This window comes from Choloepus didactylus, chromosome 6 (assembly GCF_015220235.1).
Source record: "Choloepus didactylus isolate mChoDid1 chromosome 6, mChoDid1.pri, whole genome shotgun sequence".
NCBI lineage: Eukaryota > Metazoa > Chordata > Mammalia > Pilosa > Megalonychidae > Choloepus > Choloepus didactylus.
Window position 1 is genome coordinate 61824386 of NC_051312.1, and position 19528 is coordinate 61843913.

Sequence of the window (19528 nt, forward strand, 5' to 3'; positions counted from 1 at the left end):
GGTAGTCTCTTACGGAAACCCAAGTAGGGTATCCAGAAGTCTGGGGGCTACCCACCTTCTAGCTGGCATTAGTGGGGACCTGCATTCTCTCTCATCCTCATAAGCCCCAGTCTGTCTCCATTACAGTCTGAACTGTGACCCTGTCTGTGACAACACAGCCATCTCAGAGTCTGGCTCAGAAAGTAGTGCCAGGTGGTGTGATGGAGATTGTGACCCATGTGACAAATGGGGCTGAGTGATGGTCCAGCCTATATTTGGTGTCCCACCTTCAATGACCCTTGCCTGTGTGCCAGGCAGCGCTGATAAACAAATGGCCCATCCCTTGGTGTCGTGGCCAGGACAAATTCACATTCTGGGCCTGGCCAGGAGAGTGTTGAGACATAGGAATTCCAAAGCAATGCAGGAGTCTGTAAAGGTTATGTGTGTAAGCCAGGACCTACATGTGCTTTCAAATGATAGAGACTTAATTAACATATTGGTGCTATTTGAATAACCTAAAATAAAATGGCTAATGAGTCTGAATAGTTTCTCAATACCGCTTTAAATCCCAATCATATTTCCATGACCTTCACAATGGTCCTGTGAAGAAAGAGCAGGAGATAAGATTATCACTATTTTCCACCCAGGTTCAAAGTCACACAGAAATAAATGGCAAAGTCAAGATTAGAACCCAAGTCTCCTGATTCAGGATTCCTTCCAGCATCCTATGTCTTTTGCCTATGAGGATGGGAAGAAGAAATCAGAGAGATCTTCTGTGCTGAGCCTCCATAGCTCCGTTTCCATCTTTAGAAATAAAACTGAGCACCTGCGTAAGAAGATGCTTAAGGAGTTCTATTTTGGGTTTCAAGTCCTGATATATGTATGTCAGATATTTATGATCACTTCAAAACAAAGTGTGCTAGAATACATTGCTTGTGAAGAAGGTATTATCTGTAATCTTAACTCATTTTTAAAAGTATCATGTCTGGGCATTTGCTGAATACACACACACACACACACACACACACACACACACACACACACCAAAAGGCATAGCTGTCATCCATTAACTTGCAGGAGATATCAATGAAATTTCCACTGAAGACTGAAATGAGAAATTTGACCTACAGTTGTTTTCAATGAAAATTTCCATATCATTAATTTCACAAGTGTCACTGTCACATACCTGGATGAAATATATTACATTTCTCCTCTATTTTATATTTTGTGAAAGTGCAGGATCAAAATTAACATGAGCAAAATTACGATTCTCCTCTTTTCCAGAGAATGTGTCATATTTAATCAGGGAATGCAGGATCTTAGAAAAAAAGATGTTAGCTAAGAAAATACTCCCACAAGTTTATGTTTTAAAAATGTCTCACCTTATTTGTAAATGACAGGGCTGGTCAATCTTTGAAAATCTATTCTAACCCTAAAACTCTATAATTTAAGTGGAGTCCAAAATAACTGCTTGGGCTCTTTTAGGGAATACTAAGGCGTCCCTGTCTTTCTGAACACTCTTTTGTTTGCCTGAAATGCCCTTCTCCCTTTTTTATCTGGTGAACTCCTACTCATCCTCCAAAACCCCATTTGGATGTGATACTTTCTGTGACCCTCCAACAACTCCCTGCCTTCATCCCTAGTCTAAACATAGGTGACTGTTCCTGTTCTTTGAGTTTCCATAGCACTCTGCACAAGATACTTTGACACAAAGTATTCTATATCCTATCTATCTTCCTCAGGAAAATGTGGACTTCTGAATGTCAGGGACCACAAATTAATCATCTTCATAATTTTTCCCCCCATGATCCCTCGCTAAAACATAGTGCAGTACTTAAGACATGATAGGCAGGTAAGTAAATGCATGGTGAATGAATGAATGAAAAATCAAATTTAAAAATGAGTGCAGCCTGATTCCAGGCCTTTCAACTCAAAATCCATTACTCTTTCCATTATACTAAACAATCTGAACTATAGAAATAGGAACACTAAATATTTCCATTTTTAAAAAAGTTATTTTATAAAATTTTACCAAATAAAAAGAAGAGCCTGCTGCTCTAAAAGGAAGGATAGGATGTTCCCGGCTAATCTCACACTGTTTTTCAAAGTGGGAAAAGCTCTTTGGGGGGTATTTAGATAGGAATGTTCCCTCCAGTCCTGTATCAGTTTCAGTGGTCTGTTTGCTATTTACCTTCTGTTTCTTAGCAAAAACTGTCTTTGCTATGGGGCCGTGAGGTACAATCAGACCATTTGACCCAAGAGGGCTTAGTATTAATCGCCAACTATTATAAGAAGGTGACTGGCTTCCCAGAAGCGAAAGAGAAGGTCAGAAGCAGCCACTCAGAATGTCCTGATAGTGTTTGGTGTCAATGACAAGATGACACACCAGGCTTCTTAGAAACCAGGATGTAGAAAACCAGAGGATCCCAGTTTCAACTGCAGCCCTTTTAGAGCTGGCAGGTTTTCAGAAATTTCTCTGAGTATTGATGGTTTATTTCACTTCTGCTCTGGGGAAACTGAAAACTTGGATTTACACTTAAAAAACACACAGAGACAAAGAAAGAAAGAGTGAATTAGATTAGTTTATTAATCCCCATCCTTGGCTAGTATCTCTTAAACACAATCCTCTAGCGAGGATCCAATGGCAGCCCTGGGGCTGTAGCTATCAGCGACGCCTGTCAAGCACCGTGAACTCCATCAGATACTTCCTGCACATCGTGACATCTGGTCCGCAAAACAACACTGTGGAGCAGTGAGGAAAAAGTATTTTCATTTTATAGTTGGGAAAACAGATGTAAAGATGTATATATGTAGTTCATCTTGATATACACAGCAAGTTGAGGGTAGCGCTGAGAGCAGAAGGTAGGTTTCCAGACCACTGATGTAGTGTATAATAGTCTTCAAAAGCAATTAATGGACATTAGGGATAAATCTGAATAGGAGATTTTACACACTATATATTTTTATCAGCAAGATAAGCTAAGGCTTGCAACCCAAGGATGGTCCACTGCAAGTACCATCAGCATTGCCTGGAACCCCCCATTTACTGAACCAGAATCAGCATCTTAACATGATCCAGGTGATTTGAGAAGCAATGAGCTACGTAATAAAGTACCATTTTCATAGGTAACTCCCACTTCTGACGGAACAATTTTTTAAAACTTTAGATGAAAAAAATTAATATTTGTATATAACTTTATATTCATAAATGAGCTCACAACCCTGTGAGGTACGTAGGGGCAGGTGCTATTGAAATTTAAAAGGAGAGAAAACTGAGTCCCAGAGCAGTAACGCGAATTGCTCAAAGCCAAATGAGTAAGTGTCTGGGCGTATACAATGACTCACACATGGTAACTATTTGCTGAATGAATGAATGAATGAATGAATGAACTGTCAAACAAATGGAAGTTAGGTGTGCCTTCCACTGTACTACTAAGGACTGGTTCACTTCTGGGGCCACCTACACTTAGGGCATCTAATTTTATGTCCTGTTAGACTCCACCTTCATCAAAGAATCTTCAAGATGCCAAACTGGGGTGGAGGAGCAAAATGTGGTGCCTGCGAAAAGACTGTCTACCACGCAGAAGAAATCCAGTGCAATGGGAGGAGTTTCCATAAGACCTGCTTCCACTGCAGTGAGTTGGGAGAATGCCATGCAGGCCTGCTGGCATCTGGGCGGCATTTTGAAGTTCATATTTAACCACAGTTACTGTATGTCAGTGGTTTTCAGAGGACGGTCCCCGGACCAGCAGCAGCATGTCACTTGGGAAATTTTTAGAAATACCAAGTTTGAGTCCCACCTAAAGAAGGGATGGATTTCCTGAGTGCCCTTTCTCCAACCAGTTGCCAGGCTCCCAGACCATTTCGCTTCATGTTAAAGTCTGAAAAAGCTGGCCTGCCACTGCTCTCTGGTTGACCCAGTGGCGACATTTACAAAATGTGACTTGGCAGAGAAAGGAAGCCAGAGCTTATCTGGAGCCAGGATGGATTTGGCTCTCTGTGTTGCCTCCACTGGCCAGCTGTCACTGAAGCCAGCTGTGACTGGTCTTTCCTAAGAAAGAGCCTGTGTCAGGCGAGAGGGTAGAGGTGAGGAGGGGGCAGCACCACACCAATTCTGTAAGTCAGTCATAGCCAGGGCATCAGTAACTTGATGAAGGGAATCCATACCTTCATCTGCAGGACAAAGATCCACAAATGTCAGGACTGCAGAGAACTTTAAGATCCTGTGATCCACCTGGGAGTCTGGCTCTGCCCAGACTTGTGTGACTTGCTGAGCCCAGGCCATATTTGTCTGCAGCAGAGCCAGGAGTAGAACCTGTGTCTTTGGACTCTCAGTCCAGTGCTCTTTGACACTATGGCATTCTACAGAGTTTTCTAACATCTAGCCCTATTTTTGGAAGAAACTGGTCGTGGCTTCGGGATGGCCAGTTACCTTTTCCGCTTTCCTCCAGTAGGACTGGCTTAGGAACTGGGTTTGCTGGACATTTGGCAGGCCGCTTCCTGCAAAGCCCCCCATCCCACCTGTGTGTCAATCCAGAGACCACAAGGGGTCCACATGTCTTTAAGCTGTTTCAAGCAACCCTGAAAGGGCTGGGCTTCATCTGCTAGGTTAGGGAGAGATACTCCATCCTTAAGCTGCCAGAAATAGTAACATTTTATCAGCTGCAGGAGTTTCCATTATCCCTCACCTTCAACAGAAAACATAATTATCATGAAGGAACAGGGGAAACACTGCTCTGAGTGATTGGAGTTGCAGATTTACCAATACTTTGTATTTTTATTATTTTTTTTAGCTTTTTATTTTGAAATAATTCCAAACATACAGGAGAGTTGCAAACATCAACACAGAGAACGCCAATACACCTCCTACCCAGAAACTCAGATTTACCAACTTTTAGCATTTTGCCACATTTGTTATATCATTCTATCTATTTCTATCTACTTATCTATGTTCTAAACATTTGAGAGTAGATGCGTACATAAAGCTCCTTGAAGCCATGTACATATCCTAAGAACAAGATATTCACTTACGTAACCTCAGTAAGTATAGTTATCAAGTTCAAGAAATTTAACATTGATATAAAGCACAGTCTATGTTCCATTTTTTTCACTTGTTCCAATAATGTCCTTTTGGGCATTTTCTACTCCATATTGGATCTAGTCCATGATCATGTATTGCATTTAATTGTCACTGTCTCTTTAGCCCCCCCCCCCCACCTCCCTTCCTCCCTCCCTCTCTCTTTCTCTCTCTCCTTAATTGTAGAAACATAACATAAACTTTCCCATCTCAACCACTTCCAAGCAGAGTGGGACTAATCACAATCGCAATGCTAGCTACCCTCACTGCCATCCAATGCTTTGGGTTTTAAGCATTTTATACGCCCCTCAGATTCATCATTACTATTACAATTATCCAGAATTCATTGCCCAGAAGAGTTCACGCCATAACCCTCTGGCTTTTGTCCAGAAATGGCTAGTGTTCTTTTAAAAGGATGGGGGTGAGGAATCTTGGAAAGAGCACTGGCACTAGAATACAGAAGACTAAGGTTTGAGCTGGGCTCTGCCATGTGCTAACTGTGCAGCCTTGGGCAAGTCAGTTCACCATTGTGAGCCTCAATTTCCCCTTCTTATAAAATGGGATAGTTATACCTATAGCACATGGTTGTTACAAGGAGGAAATTGGGATGCTTGTACTGGAAAGCCAGTCTTCAAGACTTTTATTCTCCTTTGATCAACTTTGATATCTTAGTGGACCAAGAAATGGTAAGAAAGCTTTCCAGTGGAGGGGATGTCTTATCTTTTTCCAGGTAGCAGGAAGCTGCCCAGTTCAATGGAGCCATCCTAGAAGGGATTTAAACATTTGGTTAAAACAAATTTAAACATTTGAACATTTAACACTTTGATATTGTCCTCGGAACCTGCAGGGGGGATAGGGATCCAGGCAGTAAAAGTTTCTGTACTGGTGGACAGAAGGGCCTTGGGGAGGAGAGCAGCTTCCTACATTAATATCATAAGACTTACCTGTCCACAGGCAATCCTGTAATTGCCAAAAATAGCTTCAAAGAGGCAGGACCTACCTCACTTGTCCTCTGGCCAGTGTTCTCCTGCCTTCTAGATCAGCACTGTCCAAAAGAAATGTAATGCAAGCCACATATGTAAATTTAAAATTTGTATTTTAAGTACAAATAAATAAGTAAAATCAATTTTAAGGCATTTTATTTAACCCAGTAGATCCAAAATGTTATATTTTCAACAGGTAATCAATATAAAAGTTCTTAATGAGATATTTTACATTTTTTTCTTTTTGTACTAAGTATTCAAACTCTGGTATGCATTTTGCACTTACGGCACATAATTTGGCTGCCATGCAGTAAGCTCTATTTTGTCTGCGTACAAAAGCTGATGAAAAGCCAGGCAGTGGCTACAGAACTGGTTAGGGCACAACAGGGCCTAGGCAGTCTTGGAGTGACGGGAATGAGCGCTGGACTAGGAGTCAAAGGACGGAGGCTTTGCAGCTCACTGCTATATAACCATGAGCAAGGCACTGACCATCATTCATGCATGCATGCATTTGTTTATTCAACAATTTACAGAGGGCTCATTCTGAACCAGGCCCTGTGCTAAGTTTGGAGGATATTACCATAAAACAGTCCTGCCCTCAAGGAACTCAGAATCTAGATATCAATGAATATGTAAGGAGTTGTTCTGGAGGTTGGTAACTGACAGCAACAGGTTTCTGCCTCATAGGCCCAAATATAAAGCATGTTTTTGCCCCCAAATTATTCCTCACACACACAAAAAAGGATTTTCCTTGTATCCAAAGCCTTATAACACTTCTCATGTTGTAGGATATTCTCCATTTACTTTAAGTATTTACACTTTTTTTTTTATAACAGAGAATTTTTAACACACAAAAAAGTTGACCTAATAGTTTAATGAATTACCATACATTCATCTCCCCACCCTATAACCATCAACCCTGACCAACCCTAGATCATCTACAATCCTACCTCCTTCCCCCACTCCTGTTTTCGATTATTTTCTTTTTAACAATAATATACCATTAGAGGTAGGAATATTAGCATGAAACAACCTCATTCAATGCTGATTTGGATTCCATATAGAGATCACTTGAAGGAGCTGGTTAAAAGAAAAATAAGACAAATAAATGTAATGCAAATTTATTATGTTTCCTGGGATATGGCCCCATTACTATAAACACTGCATATCACCATAAACAAACTTTAAAGATCACTGTTTCTAAGCCATACAGCAAGTTAAGTTTGGAAATCATAGACAATTTAAAAAAAAAAAAAAACTACCCCAATATATACACTAATAGGTAATTCTTGTTGAGATAACAATTGCTAGAGGACAGCCTCCTGCTTAAATACCAACAGGGCTGCCCCTCACATGACTCAGGAAGTCGTGAAGATGAACTGCTGGGAAAGCTAGGTCTGCTGCTTCCAAAAGGGACTCTGGGGATGAGGACGATGCTGATATTGAAGATGCAAAGAAAGAATTTGGATACAATGGTTTCCTGCATTTGTGTGAGAGTAACATTTCCAAATCAATGTACTATTAATTTATTTTATTAAATTAAATATTATAAGGAGATATTTGACACTTTCATTTATAGCCCTTTAAGTTTATTTATTCAAGCTTGCAAAAAAATCTTTTTATAAATCTTCTCTTTGGTAAAATAGGGGATTGCCTTACATTTGAGGGCACTTTACATCAGGTAATACACAGTAATCAATATACGCCTCAGGTAAGGGTCTATGAGGCAGATCTCCCTGCTGCACCGCCTCCCCTGCTTCCAGATCTGGGCCCAAATCAGCCTCAATGACAACTGTCACCTCAAACAGCACAGTGCCCCTCAAAAGCCATAAGTACTGAAACTAGTCAATCTGGATTCTCGTTATATTAAGAAAAAAATCAATTTCTCTCCTGAGTCAACCCCTTCCTCCAATACTTCCCTGATGTCGTTTGGGGTGAGACACTCAGGGGTTGAGATTGTTCCAATTCAAGGAAGTTGTTCTTGGTTGGTCTGAGACCACACACCTGGCTCCAGTCCTGGCCCGGCCCCCTTCTATCTGGGTTCCACTGAACATTTGACTTCCTTCCCTCTGTGCCCCAATTTCCTCATCTGTGAAATTAAGAGTGTCTTCAAGTCTGTGACTCAGGACAGATGCTCCAGCAAGGCATCAAAGTTGTGTTCTTGGCCAAAGGCTCCCTGTCCTGGGTCTCTTGGCCCCGAGCTTGGCATCAGGAGTGTGGGGGAGGGAGGCAGGATCTCCACCCCAAAGCCCTGACCCTTGCTTTCCTCACAGTGGCCTGCAGGAAGGCTCTCGACAGCACCACAGTGGCTGCGCACGAGTCTGAGATCTACTGTAAGATCTGCTACGGGCGCAGATACGGACCGAAGGGGATTGGGTACGGACAGGGCGCCGGCTGCCTCAGCACCGACACGGGCGAACACCTCGGCCTCCATTTCCAAGAGTGAGTTACTGTCCCTCGTCCTCCCTCCGTTACAGTCTCCAGTTATCAGGACAGTGCATTTGGTTCCCATAGCAACGTTTTCTGGAAGTAGGAGAATGGACTCTATTGTTGATTTGCCAACAATAGGGATACTTAATCTGACCAAGTTTTAACAATGTGTCATCTCTGGAAGACTCCCTTTAAATTATCTGCCTTTCTAAAGGGCAATTACTTTTACCCCATGGCTCTTGGTTTGCATGCTAAGAGAAAATCTGGAATGTACAGATGTTCCATTGTTTGACCTTTGCAAAACTGCATGGAGTCTCTTTTCTTCCCCTGTGAGAATTTCTGTGTAAATCACATAAATATGGCAGGGAAGCAATGACCATTTCTCTATGTGCTTGTTATTAAAAGATATTAAAAGATTTCTTCCCTGGGTTGTAGGATGACTACTGTCCATGGCACAGGGGGAGCGGGTGAGGGGGCGGGCAGTGCCTAAGAAGTAAGCAATCAATTCTGGCCTGTTTGATTGTTCCGTGGGCCTCCCTGTCTGCCTGCTGCCTCTATACAGATAGTGCCAAGGTTCCCCCAACACCATCCCAGGGAAGCTGGGGTATCACACTGCGTCACCTCCATCTACCAATCTGCTCCTCGGGGTCCATTTTCTTGATGATTTTGCTCACCTCCAGGCCAGAAATGATGACAGCCTGATGGCGCCCTGCCTGCAGCTGCTGCCTGCCAGCTGGTATCCGGGCTCAGCTCTTAGAAGAAGCGGCTCTTCAGTGGGACTGGCCAGAAAGGCCCCACCCAGAGGAGAAAGCATCCCACAGCGTCCCAGAGAGAGTTAGGCCATCTGAGGAGTGGTCTGATCCCACATCTACCCACAGTCAAGTCTGGAAAATGGAGGAATGTGGGATTAGTTATTTTAGGGAGAAAATTTCTCATTTTTCTCATTACTTAGTTGGAGACTGTTTAAAGAAGAAAAGATGATTCCAATTGCATTTCTCTGCCTCTCATCACCTCACTTTCCTATGTGAGAGCTTCTTATGAAGCTGCAGAAAGAGTAACAGGAGTCTGAAGACCTGAGGTTTCATCGCAGTTCCACCAGTTGTGAACTGCCCGACCTTGGGCAATGACCTCTCTGCCCTGCTCTTCCCTTGAATTGGCCCTGCCACACGGCCACACCATGGGGCTATTATCTATTTTGGACATTGCTCCCATGGGGATAGGAGACCTCTGGTTACAGAATGACCATCTGAATTGTGGCAAGGTGACTGTGACTGTGGTTTGTGAAGAACTTTTTAGTACCAAAAGTCAGGGTCCCATTATCAGGCCATTCTTGCCTTATAATATCCTTTCCACAACTCACTTTGGAAAGCCAACTAGTAGGCTTCAAGGCAGTACGGAAAAACCTAAACCAACAATAACAGCAAAAATGACACTATAACAATAACAATGACAATAATACAAGCTAATGTACATGGAACACTTTCTAAGTGCTTTACAAGAGAAAAGAAGAATTTAAACCAATTATAGCTAGCATTTATTAAGCCTAATGGTTATAGTTAACATTTATTAACAGTCATTTAAGCTAACACTATTAAGGGTTTGGTAGGCAATGTTATAAATGCTTTATACGCGTCACCTCATTTAACCCTTTCAACGTCTCAACATCTCTATGTGGAAGGCACTATGATTATCTTCCTTTTCCAGAGGAGGAAACTGAGCCACAGGGAAGTTAAGTAACTTGCTCAAGTTCACACAGCCAGTACTGTTTGCCATAGGAGGTCTATGTGTTTCATTCATCTGTCTATTTCCACCAGGTCCCCAAAGCCGGCACGCTCAGCCACCAGCAGCAACCCTTCCAAGTTCACCGCCAAGTTTGGAGAGTCAGAGAAGTGCCCTCGATGCGGGAAGTCAGTCTATGCTGCTGAGAAGGTTATGGGGGGTGGTAAGGTAAGCACTCCTGTAGAAGCCAAATGAGATTTGCCAATCTCTACCCCATCAGTTGGGAGGTACTGAAAAGAATAAAGTAGAAAGTGCGGATAGGTGGTCCCAGACCCTTCATTCTCTTTGGATCCCCTGGAACCACTTTAGAAAACACATCCCACTTTCCCAGTCTGTGGCTGCCTTACTGCAGTGGCTCCCTTGGAAAGCTAGAACTGGTGCAATTCGAGGCAACAAGCATTAATCTAGGTGGAAGGCCCCTCAGCTAAAAGCTCGGGGGAATACAAAGGTATACAAGCCACCCCACCCTTCATTGTTGGCCCTGGGAAATCCTCACCACTGTGTGACTAAACCTGTTGCTGGCATCACCAACGATGAGTATAGCAAATGCCCCACAAGGCAATTTGAAAAGAAGCATTTTCACCTACAAAAGTCCTGGTTCCTTGGAGAAGTAGCCAGTGCCTGAGACAGGGCGGCAGGTTAGCTCTATGAGCTCTGGTTTCAGGCCAGAAGCCAAAGGATTTAGGCCTGAGAAGAGAGGAGAATCCTGTGGATACTAACTGGGGGCAGGAAGGGCCATGGAGAGTGTCTGACTTCAAATATGAAGACGTTACAACAATCCGAGGCTGTGTCTGGTCAGCAAGCACAAGTGCAGAAGGAAGGTGATGTTTTGGATGAGCTAAGCCATAAAAGTTGCTTCCATCAAAAATACCCAAAGACATTCTTGTGTGCTTTTATTTTTATTCTTATTTTCATTCTTTTTGGAGTGAGAAAAATGTTCAAAAATTGATTGGGGTGATGAATGCACAACTATACAATGGTACTGTGAACAGTTGATTGTGCACCATGGATGATTGTATGGTATGTGAATATATCTCGATAAAACTGAATTTAAAAAAATACCCAGAGAGTTGAAACAATATGCTTAGAACATAGAATTATCTGGACAATTACCTTATTTCTTCACTTTTTTTTCTTCTTTAACTTTACATTCGATATAAATGCTACCTACTCCACCAAACCCAAGTCCCTCTCTGTCCAGTTTGTTCCCTGAGTCTTTTAGACCTTGGGAAGCCCATTCCTAATTAGTCTATTCTGAAGGAACACACATGGAAATACCACAATAAATCCATTTTTTAGCGGTTCTAAGAATTGCTGGCCAAGTCCATCTCATTTTCTCCAGACCCCTGGAAAAAATTATTCTAGGGGCTGATTAGGCAAGTGAATGGTTAAGACAGTGACATTCTTTTATATGCTGCTAGTCAGGGGACTTAAAGTGAAAATAGAATATACTGTCAACCCCATCAAAAATGTAACTTTCCTGTGCCCTTCAGCCTTGGCACAAGACCTGTTTCCGTTGTGCCATCTGTGGAAAGAGTCTGGAGTCCACCAATGTCACTGACAAAGATGGGGAACTTTATTGCAAAGGTGAGTGGTTCCAGAGTCTCTCAAGATGTATTTTCCTGAGATGGGCCCTTGGGAGGGGGAGTTGTCTCCAAGCCTAGAGTCTTGCCCTGTGTCTGCCAGTAGATATGGCTGCCCTCATAATGGGGAGCAAAACCACCTAAGGGAAATAAATCCCTTGCCTGATCCAGCTCTGGCCCTCTCCTTTGGAGCAAATGGGAAGACTAGATGCTTGGAGGTGCTCAGTGGTTCAGAGCAGCTGGGTGCCCGGTGGGGAGAGACAAGGATAAGAACCGGGATGAGACAAGAATGTGATGAGAGAAGGATGGACACTCACCCACTCTGACAGGTAGCTGCCTTTTCCTGACAGCAGAATACATAGAGGGCCTCGGCATTCATGGACCATAAAATCCTCCAATGTGTGCAGCCAGCAGGGAGAGCAACACATACACAAATAATTACATTTCGAAGTGAACACGGCTATGATAGAGGAAAGTTCACAATGTGGTAGCACACCAAGAGGAAAGCAGTCAGCTTGGGGTGTTGGAAGGCTTCTGAGAAGATGTGTTTTCTCTGGGTCTTGAAGGGTGAATGTGGGTTTGAGAGGGGCTTTAAGGAACCAGAGAGCAGTGAGTGCTAAGGTTCATTCAAATATTCTGTGTGGCTGGCATGTAAGGAGGCAGGAAGCAGTAGGGGGTGAAGCTGGACAGGCAATCACGGGCTGCCAGTTGGATTATGCCAACTCAAATGAGAAAATATCTGTGAATACATTTAGTAAAGTACAAAGAACCACAAACAATTTTTATTAGATTGAAAATGTAGCTCAATTTATCTAAAAGTTAATATATGCATAACTTTATCAAAAGGATGCAGAAGGAACTGAAATAATGATGCTAACCAACTTATTCTCTCCCCCCTCCATTCTCTTCTCATCCACAGTTTGCTATGCTAAAAATTTTGGCCCTACAGGTATTGGGTTTGGAGGCCTTACACATCAAGTGGAAAAGAAAGACTAAAAAGGGGCAGCATCTCCTAGGGCTTTTGCCAGCATAAAGCGCTTACCAATAATCCTGCACTGATGGAAACCTTTCCCACGTCATCCTCTCATTTGTAGCTGGACAGTGGTCCTCCTCCAAAGCAATCAGCCTTTGCTCAAAATTAGAAGAAGTCTTTGGAAGAAAATTATTTAAAATTTAAACTGAAACAAATGCTTTGTTATTTGTGATACCTGGGGTGGGACAGGCAAAAAATAAATGTTTTAGTGGTAACTCATATGTTCCTTTCATATCTTTCAGCAAGAGGGAAATATTTAAAAAAAAAAAAAAACAAAAACAAAAACAGAACGAGTTCAAAAAATTAGCTACAGAGGAAGTAATGGATTTGAATGTTAACAGGTGGAGGAGTGAGAAGGAAGAAACAACGGGCTAAGGAAGGAGGTCTCCCAGAATCTGTCAGCTGAGTGTCTTCCTAGTTACCGAAAAAGAAAACCAGGGTATGGGAGGAAAGACAATATGATAGCAATTATAAAAGGAAAAGCAAAACCAATAAAACTGCTGAAGAGTAATCCTTTTGTCCTATGATGGGCTTTGCAATCTTATACATTTCTTGAAAACTCAGAAATGACAACTAAGAGTGGTGTTTGCTTCTGTGTTATAAACTACATAGGGATGATTTTCTTTTATTCTAGGGCAATTCCCTGGGGTTTAGTAATTTTCTGAAAACTTCTCTTTCATCAAATTGCCAGACAATTTCATTTCAGACAAATGAAATGCAGCCAATTAAAAATGTCTCTCTCTGTCTCCTCAGCAAGTTCTCAGCAGCTCAAGCTCTTATCTCTTCTTGGGTCTCTGCTTTAATAACATAGCATTTCTCCCATCACAGTGTAATTCTGAATTATTTTGGAGTAAATGAAAGCAAATGAAAATCTATTGATAAAAATCATGAAACACTAGGCTGAACCGTGGATTCTTCTATACTCCTATTCTCAAGAAAGGCTTTCTTTAAAATGAGCATTTACTTGGGGTTGCAAATGGGCTATATTGGACAAGGCCCTAAGCTGACTTTAAAAGAAATACACTACCTTGGCCTTGTGCTAGGGACTTCTGGTCTGGTTGAAGGATTAAGACACACAAGTGCAACAATTACAGGACAGTGCAACCTTCTCGCCGCTGCTCCATTCGCAGTTACTGGTCCCTCCATCCACCCACCAAAGAGACTCCAGTCATCCTCAGCCTTTCCTTCTCCATCTCCCTTTCTTGTCTTTCTCCCCAAGTCTCCTTTATTCTGACTCCAAAATATCTCTAGAATACATCCCTTTCATTCGCATTCCCACTCTTTTGCAAATTGGCCTTGGCCGTACACCTTCAACTTAGCTTAGACAATCTCTTCCATGCAAGTTCTAGCTATACTCAACAGCCTCAACCTCCCCCAAAATGCTGAGGACCCTCACCCCATCATGCCTTTGCTAATGCTTCTCTCTGCCTGGAATTCCTGGAAAATGGAAACCCCTCCATCCTCACCCGTTAACTCCACTTCTTAGCCTGGTGAAATCTAGTCACAGGTCAAATGCCATCCCCTCTGCAAAATCTGCCCTTAATGGACAGACTGAACCCACCTCTGTGCTCCACAGCTTGTAAACAACATTGGGTACTAATGTTTGTGAAAAAGCAAAGAGGGAAAACCGAGTTAACACAGAGAAAATAATTGCAGGAAGCAGCTACCACCCCTGGGACTGGGGAAACACAAGGAAGAGATGGGGTTATCAGAAGTTATATGCTTAAAGGGAGGTCCAGGGCTCTGGAGCCATACCTCTAAGGAAGGAACCCTGCCTGATTACTGCTAGTACTTGCCCCTAAAGGGATGTGATAGAGCGGGTTCTGGGAGTGCAGAAAAAAAGCTGATCAAACTATCACTGCCAGGGAGAAGGGCCGTTGTTGGAGCAACGTTGGTAAGAACAACAAAATGGAATAAATCCCTTCTCTCCTTCTTCCAGTCTCCCTCTAGTGCTATCCCTTGGCAGAATTTAATGGAAGTGAGCCAGTAAGAAGACTGTAGCTTACTGAATCCTAGCCCCTAAAACAGAACACAGAATACCAAAGGATGGATTTGGCACATTTCCTTACCTCTAGCTACTTTCTCTGTAGTCAATTTTCCATTAGACCACTGCATTAATAACTAATTGATATGAGTACTTACTATGTAACAAGTACAATTCTAAGCACTTATATGTATTAACACACTTAGCCCTCTTAATATTTATTAATCACATTAATAGAAATGAGGAAACTGAGGCACTAGGAAGTCAAATTATTTGCCCAAAGAGACAAAAGTAGCTTATAATTGGCAGTTCCAGGATTCAAAAAGAAAGTGGACCTCTGGTGCACCAGAGTACTGTGATATGAGCTGCTGGTGGGAAACCTGCCCTTTGAGAGCACTTCCCACAAGACGTATCAGCACATCATCAGTGGACCTGAAGTTCCCCTCTTCCATGCCTGCTGGAGCCCAGCACCTCATCTCCAAGCAGCTCAAGCACAACCCCTCAGAACAGCTGTCTCTGGCCCAGGTCTGAGCCCACCCTTGGGTGCAGGCCCTTTCTTGGAGGGTACTGCTTCCCTCTGTCCTTCAGTCTGTCCCCTGAATTGTCCCTGCCTTGTACTTGGTTGTGTTCATGCCTGTGTATGATGAGTAGGAATAAAGAGGGATCCCTGGCCTGTTCCCTGATCTGTCATCCACCTCTTTATTTAATAAAGGCTGAAGCTTCTTTTTTTAAATTAAAAAAAAAAAAAAAAAAAAAAAAAGGACTAGGACTTTTTTCCTAGAGTCTGGTCTTCACCACATCAGCCTACCTGTAAAACACTGATTCTCAAACTTTTCTTTTTTGTAAACTTTCACACCAACTTGTATATAAGGGAAGAGACAAAACAGAATGGAGGTGGGTAAGATATCGTAAATAAATGATTCTCAAGCTGTAGCATGTACACATATGAATCATCTGGAAAACCTGACAACAATTCAGATTCCAGGACTCACTCTCAGAGACTGATTTGGAAAGTCTGAGGTGGTAACTGAATTTTAAGTAAGCATGCCCCAAGTGTGACCACAATTTGAGAATACTGACTTGGTAGAGGCCAGTGAGAAAGGAAGGAAGAAGAGGATATAGCTTGAAAAAGCTACTCAAATACTTCATATAGGACTTTCTGTCCTCTAAGTTGAGATTCAGTGTCCAAACACACAAACTCTGGTTACATCATGTCCTGCTTAAAAAATCATGGGCCAAGAGAACCTAAGATGGTGGCTAGGAGAGACAGGGCAAAAAAACACCTCCGTGAAAAATACTAGATAAAAGCCAGAGAGTGACCCAGAACACCAGTTCCAGCGATGTACTGGCTGGACAAGGTCTGCCAAATCCACAGGGACCATGCACTTGGTGAAACCAGGAGTCTGCATTCTGCAATGAGTGAGTGAACCTGCTGAATGTCTGGCAGCCATGCTGCGGTGTGGGGAAACCATGGGTTGGTGTTTGGAGGCAGACCAGTTCTTTTTTAAAAAAACCCAAAAGCGGCTGCAGATACAGCAGCAAGAACCACACAGTGAAGTGCGGCGGGAACGGGCTATGCAAAAGCCTCATTATCTGGCGTGGAAGATAGCTTCTCATGGACCCACTGTTAACTGTCTCAGAGCAAGGAGGGCAGAGGTGAGCCAAAAGGAGAAAAAAAACATGCCCCTTGCAGCCATCTTCCTGGCAGGCTGGGAACGCTCCTACCTGGTGCTGGAGCCAGGGACCAGAGCCGCACCAAGGGACCCAGTGTGATGGGAAGTGTTTCCCGCAACACCGCACACATGCCACAATATCGGGCATGGACAGTGGCCTTTTGCACGCCCACAGCTGGTTGTCCCAGAGCTGGGAAGGCGGAGCTGTGCAAAAAGGGGGAGGTTAACATGCCCCATTCAGCCATCTTTACAGCAGGCTGAGAACGCCCCTGCATGGCCCAGCAGCCCAGGGCTTCCCTTGAGGGACGGTGCGCACTTGTGATGTAGCACAGCCGCCCCCCAGCAGAGGTCCTGGAAGGGCACAGCTGGGAAGAGGGACCCACTCGGAAATCCCAGGGACTCTATGCCAATACCAAGGACTTTTGGGTCAGCGGCAGAGACAATCTGTGGCGAGACTGAAATGAAGGTTTAGACTCTTGCAACAGCTTTATTTTTTTTTTTTTTTATAGTATCCTTTTTTTTTTTTTTTAATCATCATTTTATTGAGATATATTCACATACCACGCAGTCATACAAAACAAATTGTACTTTCGATTGTTTACAGTACCGTTACATAGTTGTACATTCATCACCTAAATCAATCCCTGACACCTTCATTAGCACACACACAAAAATAACAAGAATAATAATTAGAGTGAAAAAGAGCAATTGAAGTAAAAAAGAACACTAGGTACCTTTGTCTGTTTGTTTGCTTCCCCTACTTTTCTACACATCCATCCATAAACTAGACAAAGTGGAGTTTGGTCCTTATGGCATTCCCAATCCCACTGTCACCCCTCATAAGCTACATTTTTATACAACTGTCTTCGAGATTCATGGGTTCTGGGTTGTAGTTTAATAGTTTCAGGTATCCACCACCAGCTACCCCAATTCTTTAGAACCTAAAAAAGGTTGTCTAAAGTGTGCGTAAGAGTGCCCACCAGAGTGATCTCTCGGCTCGTTTTGGAGTCTCTCTGCCACTGAAGCTTATTTCATTTCCTTTCACATCCCCCTTTTGGTCAAGAAGATGTTCTCCATCCCACGATGCAGGGTCTACATTCCTCCCCGGGAGTCATATTCCACGTTGCCAGCGAGATTCACTTCCCTGGGTGTCTGATCCCACGTAGGGGGGAGGGCAGTGATTTCACCTTTCAAGTTGGCTTAGCCAGAGAGAGAGGGCCACATCTGAGCAACAAAGAGGCATTCAGGAGGAGACTCTTAGGCACAAATACAGGGAGGCCTAGCCTCTCCTTTGCAGCAACCGTCTTCCCAAGGGTAAAACTTATGGTAGAGGGCTCAACCCATCAAACCACCAGTCCCCTATGTCTGTGGTCATGTTAGCAACCATGGAGGTGGGGTAGGCGAATACCCCTGCATTCTCCACAGGCTCCTCAAGGGGGCACTACATCTTTTTTTTTTTTTTCCTTGTTTGTCTTTTTTCTTTTTTTTTTTTTTTTTTAACTTTCCCTTCTTTTTTCAAGTCAACTGTATGAAAAAAAAAGTTAAAAAGAAAACAAACATACAATAAAAGAACATTTCAAAGAGACCATAGCAAGGGAGTAAGAAAAAGACAATTAACCTAAGATAACTGCTTAACTTCCAACATGTTCCTACTTTACCCCAAGAAAGTTACATAATAAAGCAACATTTCAGTGAACTTGTTCCTACTACATCCATCAGAAATTAACAGACCATAGTCATTTCTGGGCATCCCCAGAACGTTAAATAGCTTATCTGTTCTTCTTGGATTATTGTTCCCCCTTCCTTAATTGCTCTCTACTGCTAGTTCCCCTACATTCTACATTATAAACCATTTGTTTTACATTTTTCAAAGTTCACATTAGTGGTAGCATATAATATTTCTCTTTTTGTGCCTGGCTTATTTCGCTCAGCATTATGTCTTCAAGGTTCATCCATGTTGTCATATGTTTCACCAGATCGTTCCTTCTTATGCCGCGTAGTATTCCATCGTGTGTATATACCATATTTTATTTATCCACTCATCTGTTGAAGGACATTTGGGTTGTTTCCATCTCTTGGCAATTGTGAATAATGCTGCTATGAACATTGGCGTGCAGATATCTGTTCGTGTCACTGCTTTCCGATCTTCCGGGTATATACCGAGAAGTGCAATCGCTGGATCGAATGGTAGCTCTATATCTAGTTTTCTAAGGAACTGCCAGACTGACTTCCAGAGTGGCTGAACCATTATACAGTCCCACCAACAATGAATAAGAGTTCCAATTTCTCCACATCCCCTCCAGCATTTGTAGTTTCCTGTTTGTTTAATGGCAGCCATTCTAACCGGTGTTAGATGGTATCTCATTGTGGTCTTAATTTGCATCTCTCTAATAGCTAGTGAAGCTGAACATTTTTTCATGTGTTTCTTGGCCATTTGTATTTCCTCTTCAGAGAACTGTCTTTTCATATCTTTTGCCCATTTTATAATTGGGCTGTCTGTACTATTGTCATTGAGTTGTAGGATTTCTTTGTATATGCAAGATATCAGTCTTTTGTCAGATACATGGTTTCCAAAAATTTTTTCCCATTGAGTTGGCTGCCTCTTTACCTTTTTGAGAAATTCCTTTGAGGTGCAGAAACTTCTAAGCTTGAGGAGTTCCCATTTATCTATTTTCTCTTTTGTTGCTTGTGCTTTGGGTGTAAAGTCTAGGAAGTGGCCGCCTAATACAAGGTCTTGAAGATGTTTTCCTACATTATCTTCTAGGAGTTTTATGGTACTTTCTTTTATATTGAGATCTTTGGTCCATTTTGAGTTAATTTTTGTGTAGGGGGTGAGGTAGGGGTCCTCTTTCATTCTTTTGGATATGGATATCCAACTCTCCCAGCCCCATTTGTTGAAAAGACCATTATGGCTCAGTTCGGTGACTTTGGGGGCCTTATCAAAGATCAGTCGGCCATAGATCTGAGGGTCTATCTCTGAATTCTCAATTCGATTCCATTGATCTAT

The 19528-nt window shown here is 42.6% G+C and overlaps 1 protein-coding gene and 1 long non-coding RNA gene across 2 annotated transcripts; one reads left to right on the plus strand and one right to left on the minus strand.

The window, feature by feature from the left end:
* Window positions 1–3502: 3502 nt before the first annotated feature.
* CSRP3 (cysteine and glycine rich protein 3) lies at window positions 3503–12827 on the plus strand. The gene is made up of 5 exons (XM_037840131.1): window positions 3503–3614; window positions 8313–8481; window positions 10284–10416; window positions 11742–11835; window positions 12751–12827. Exons 1-5 carry the CDS (start codon window positions 3503–3505, stop codon window positions 12825–12827), a joined length of 585 nt encoding a protein of 194 aa, XP_037696059.1.
* LOC119537600 lies at window positions 5733–7036 on the minus strand. Its single transcript, XR_005217448.1, has 3 exons — window positions 6990–7036; window positions 6057–6101; window positions 5733–5820 (listed from the first exon to the last, which is right to left on the minus strand). It is a non-coding gene; the product is annotated as an uncharacterized LOC119537600 (long non-coding RNA).
* Window positions 12828–19528: the final 6701 nt, after the last annotated feature.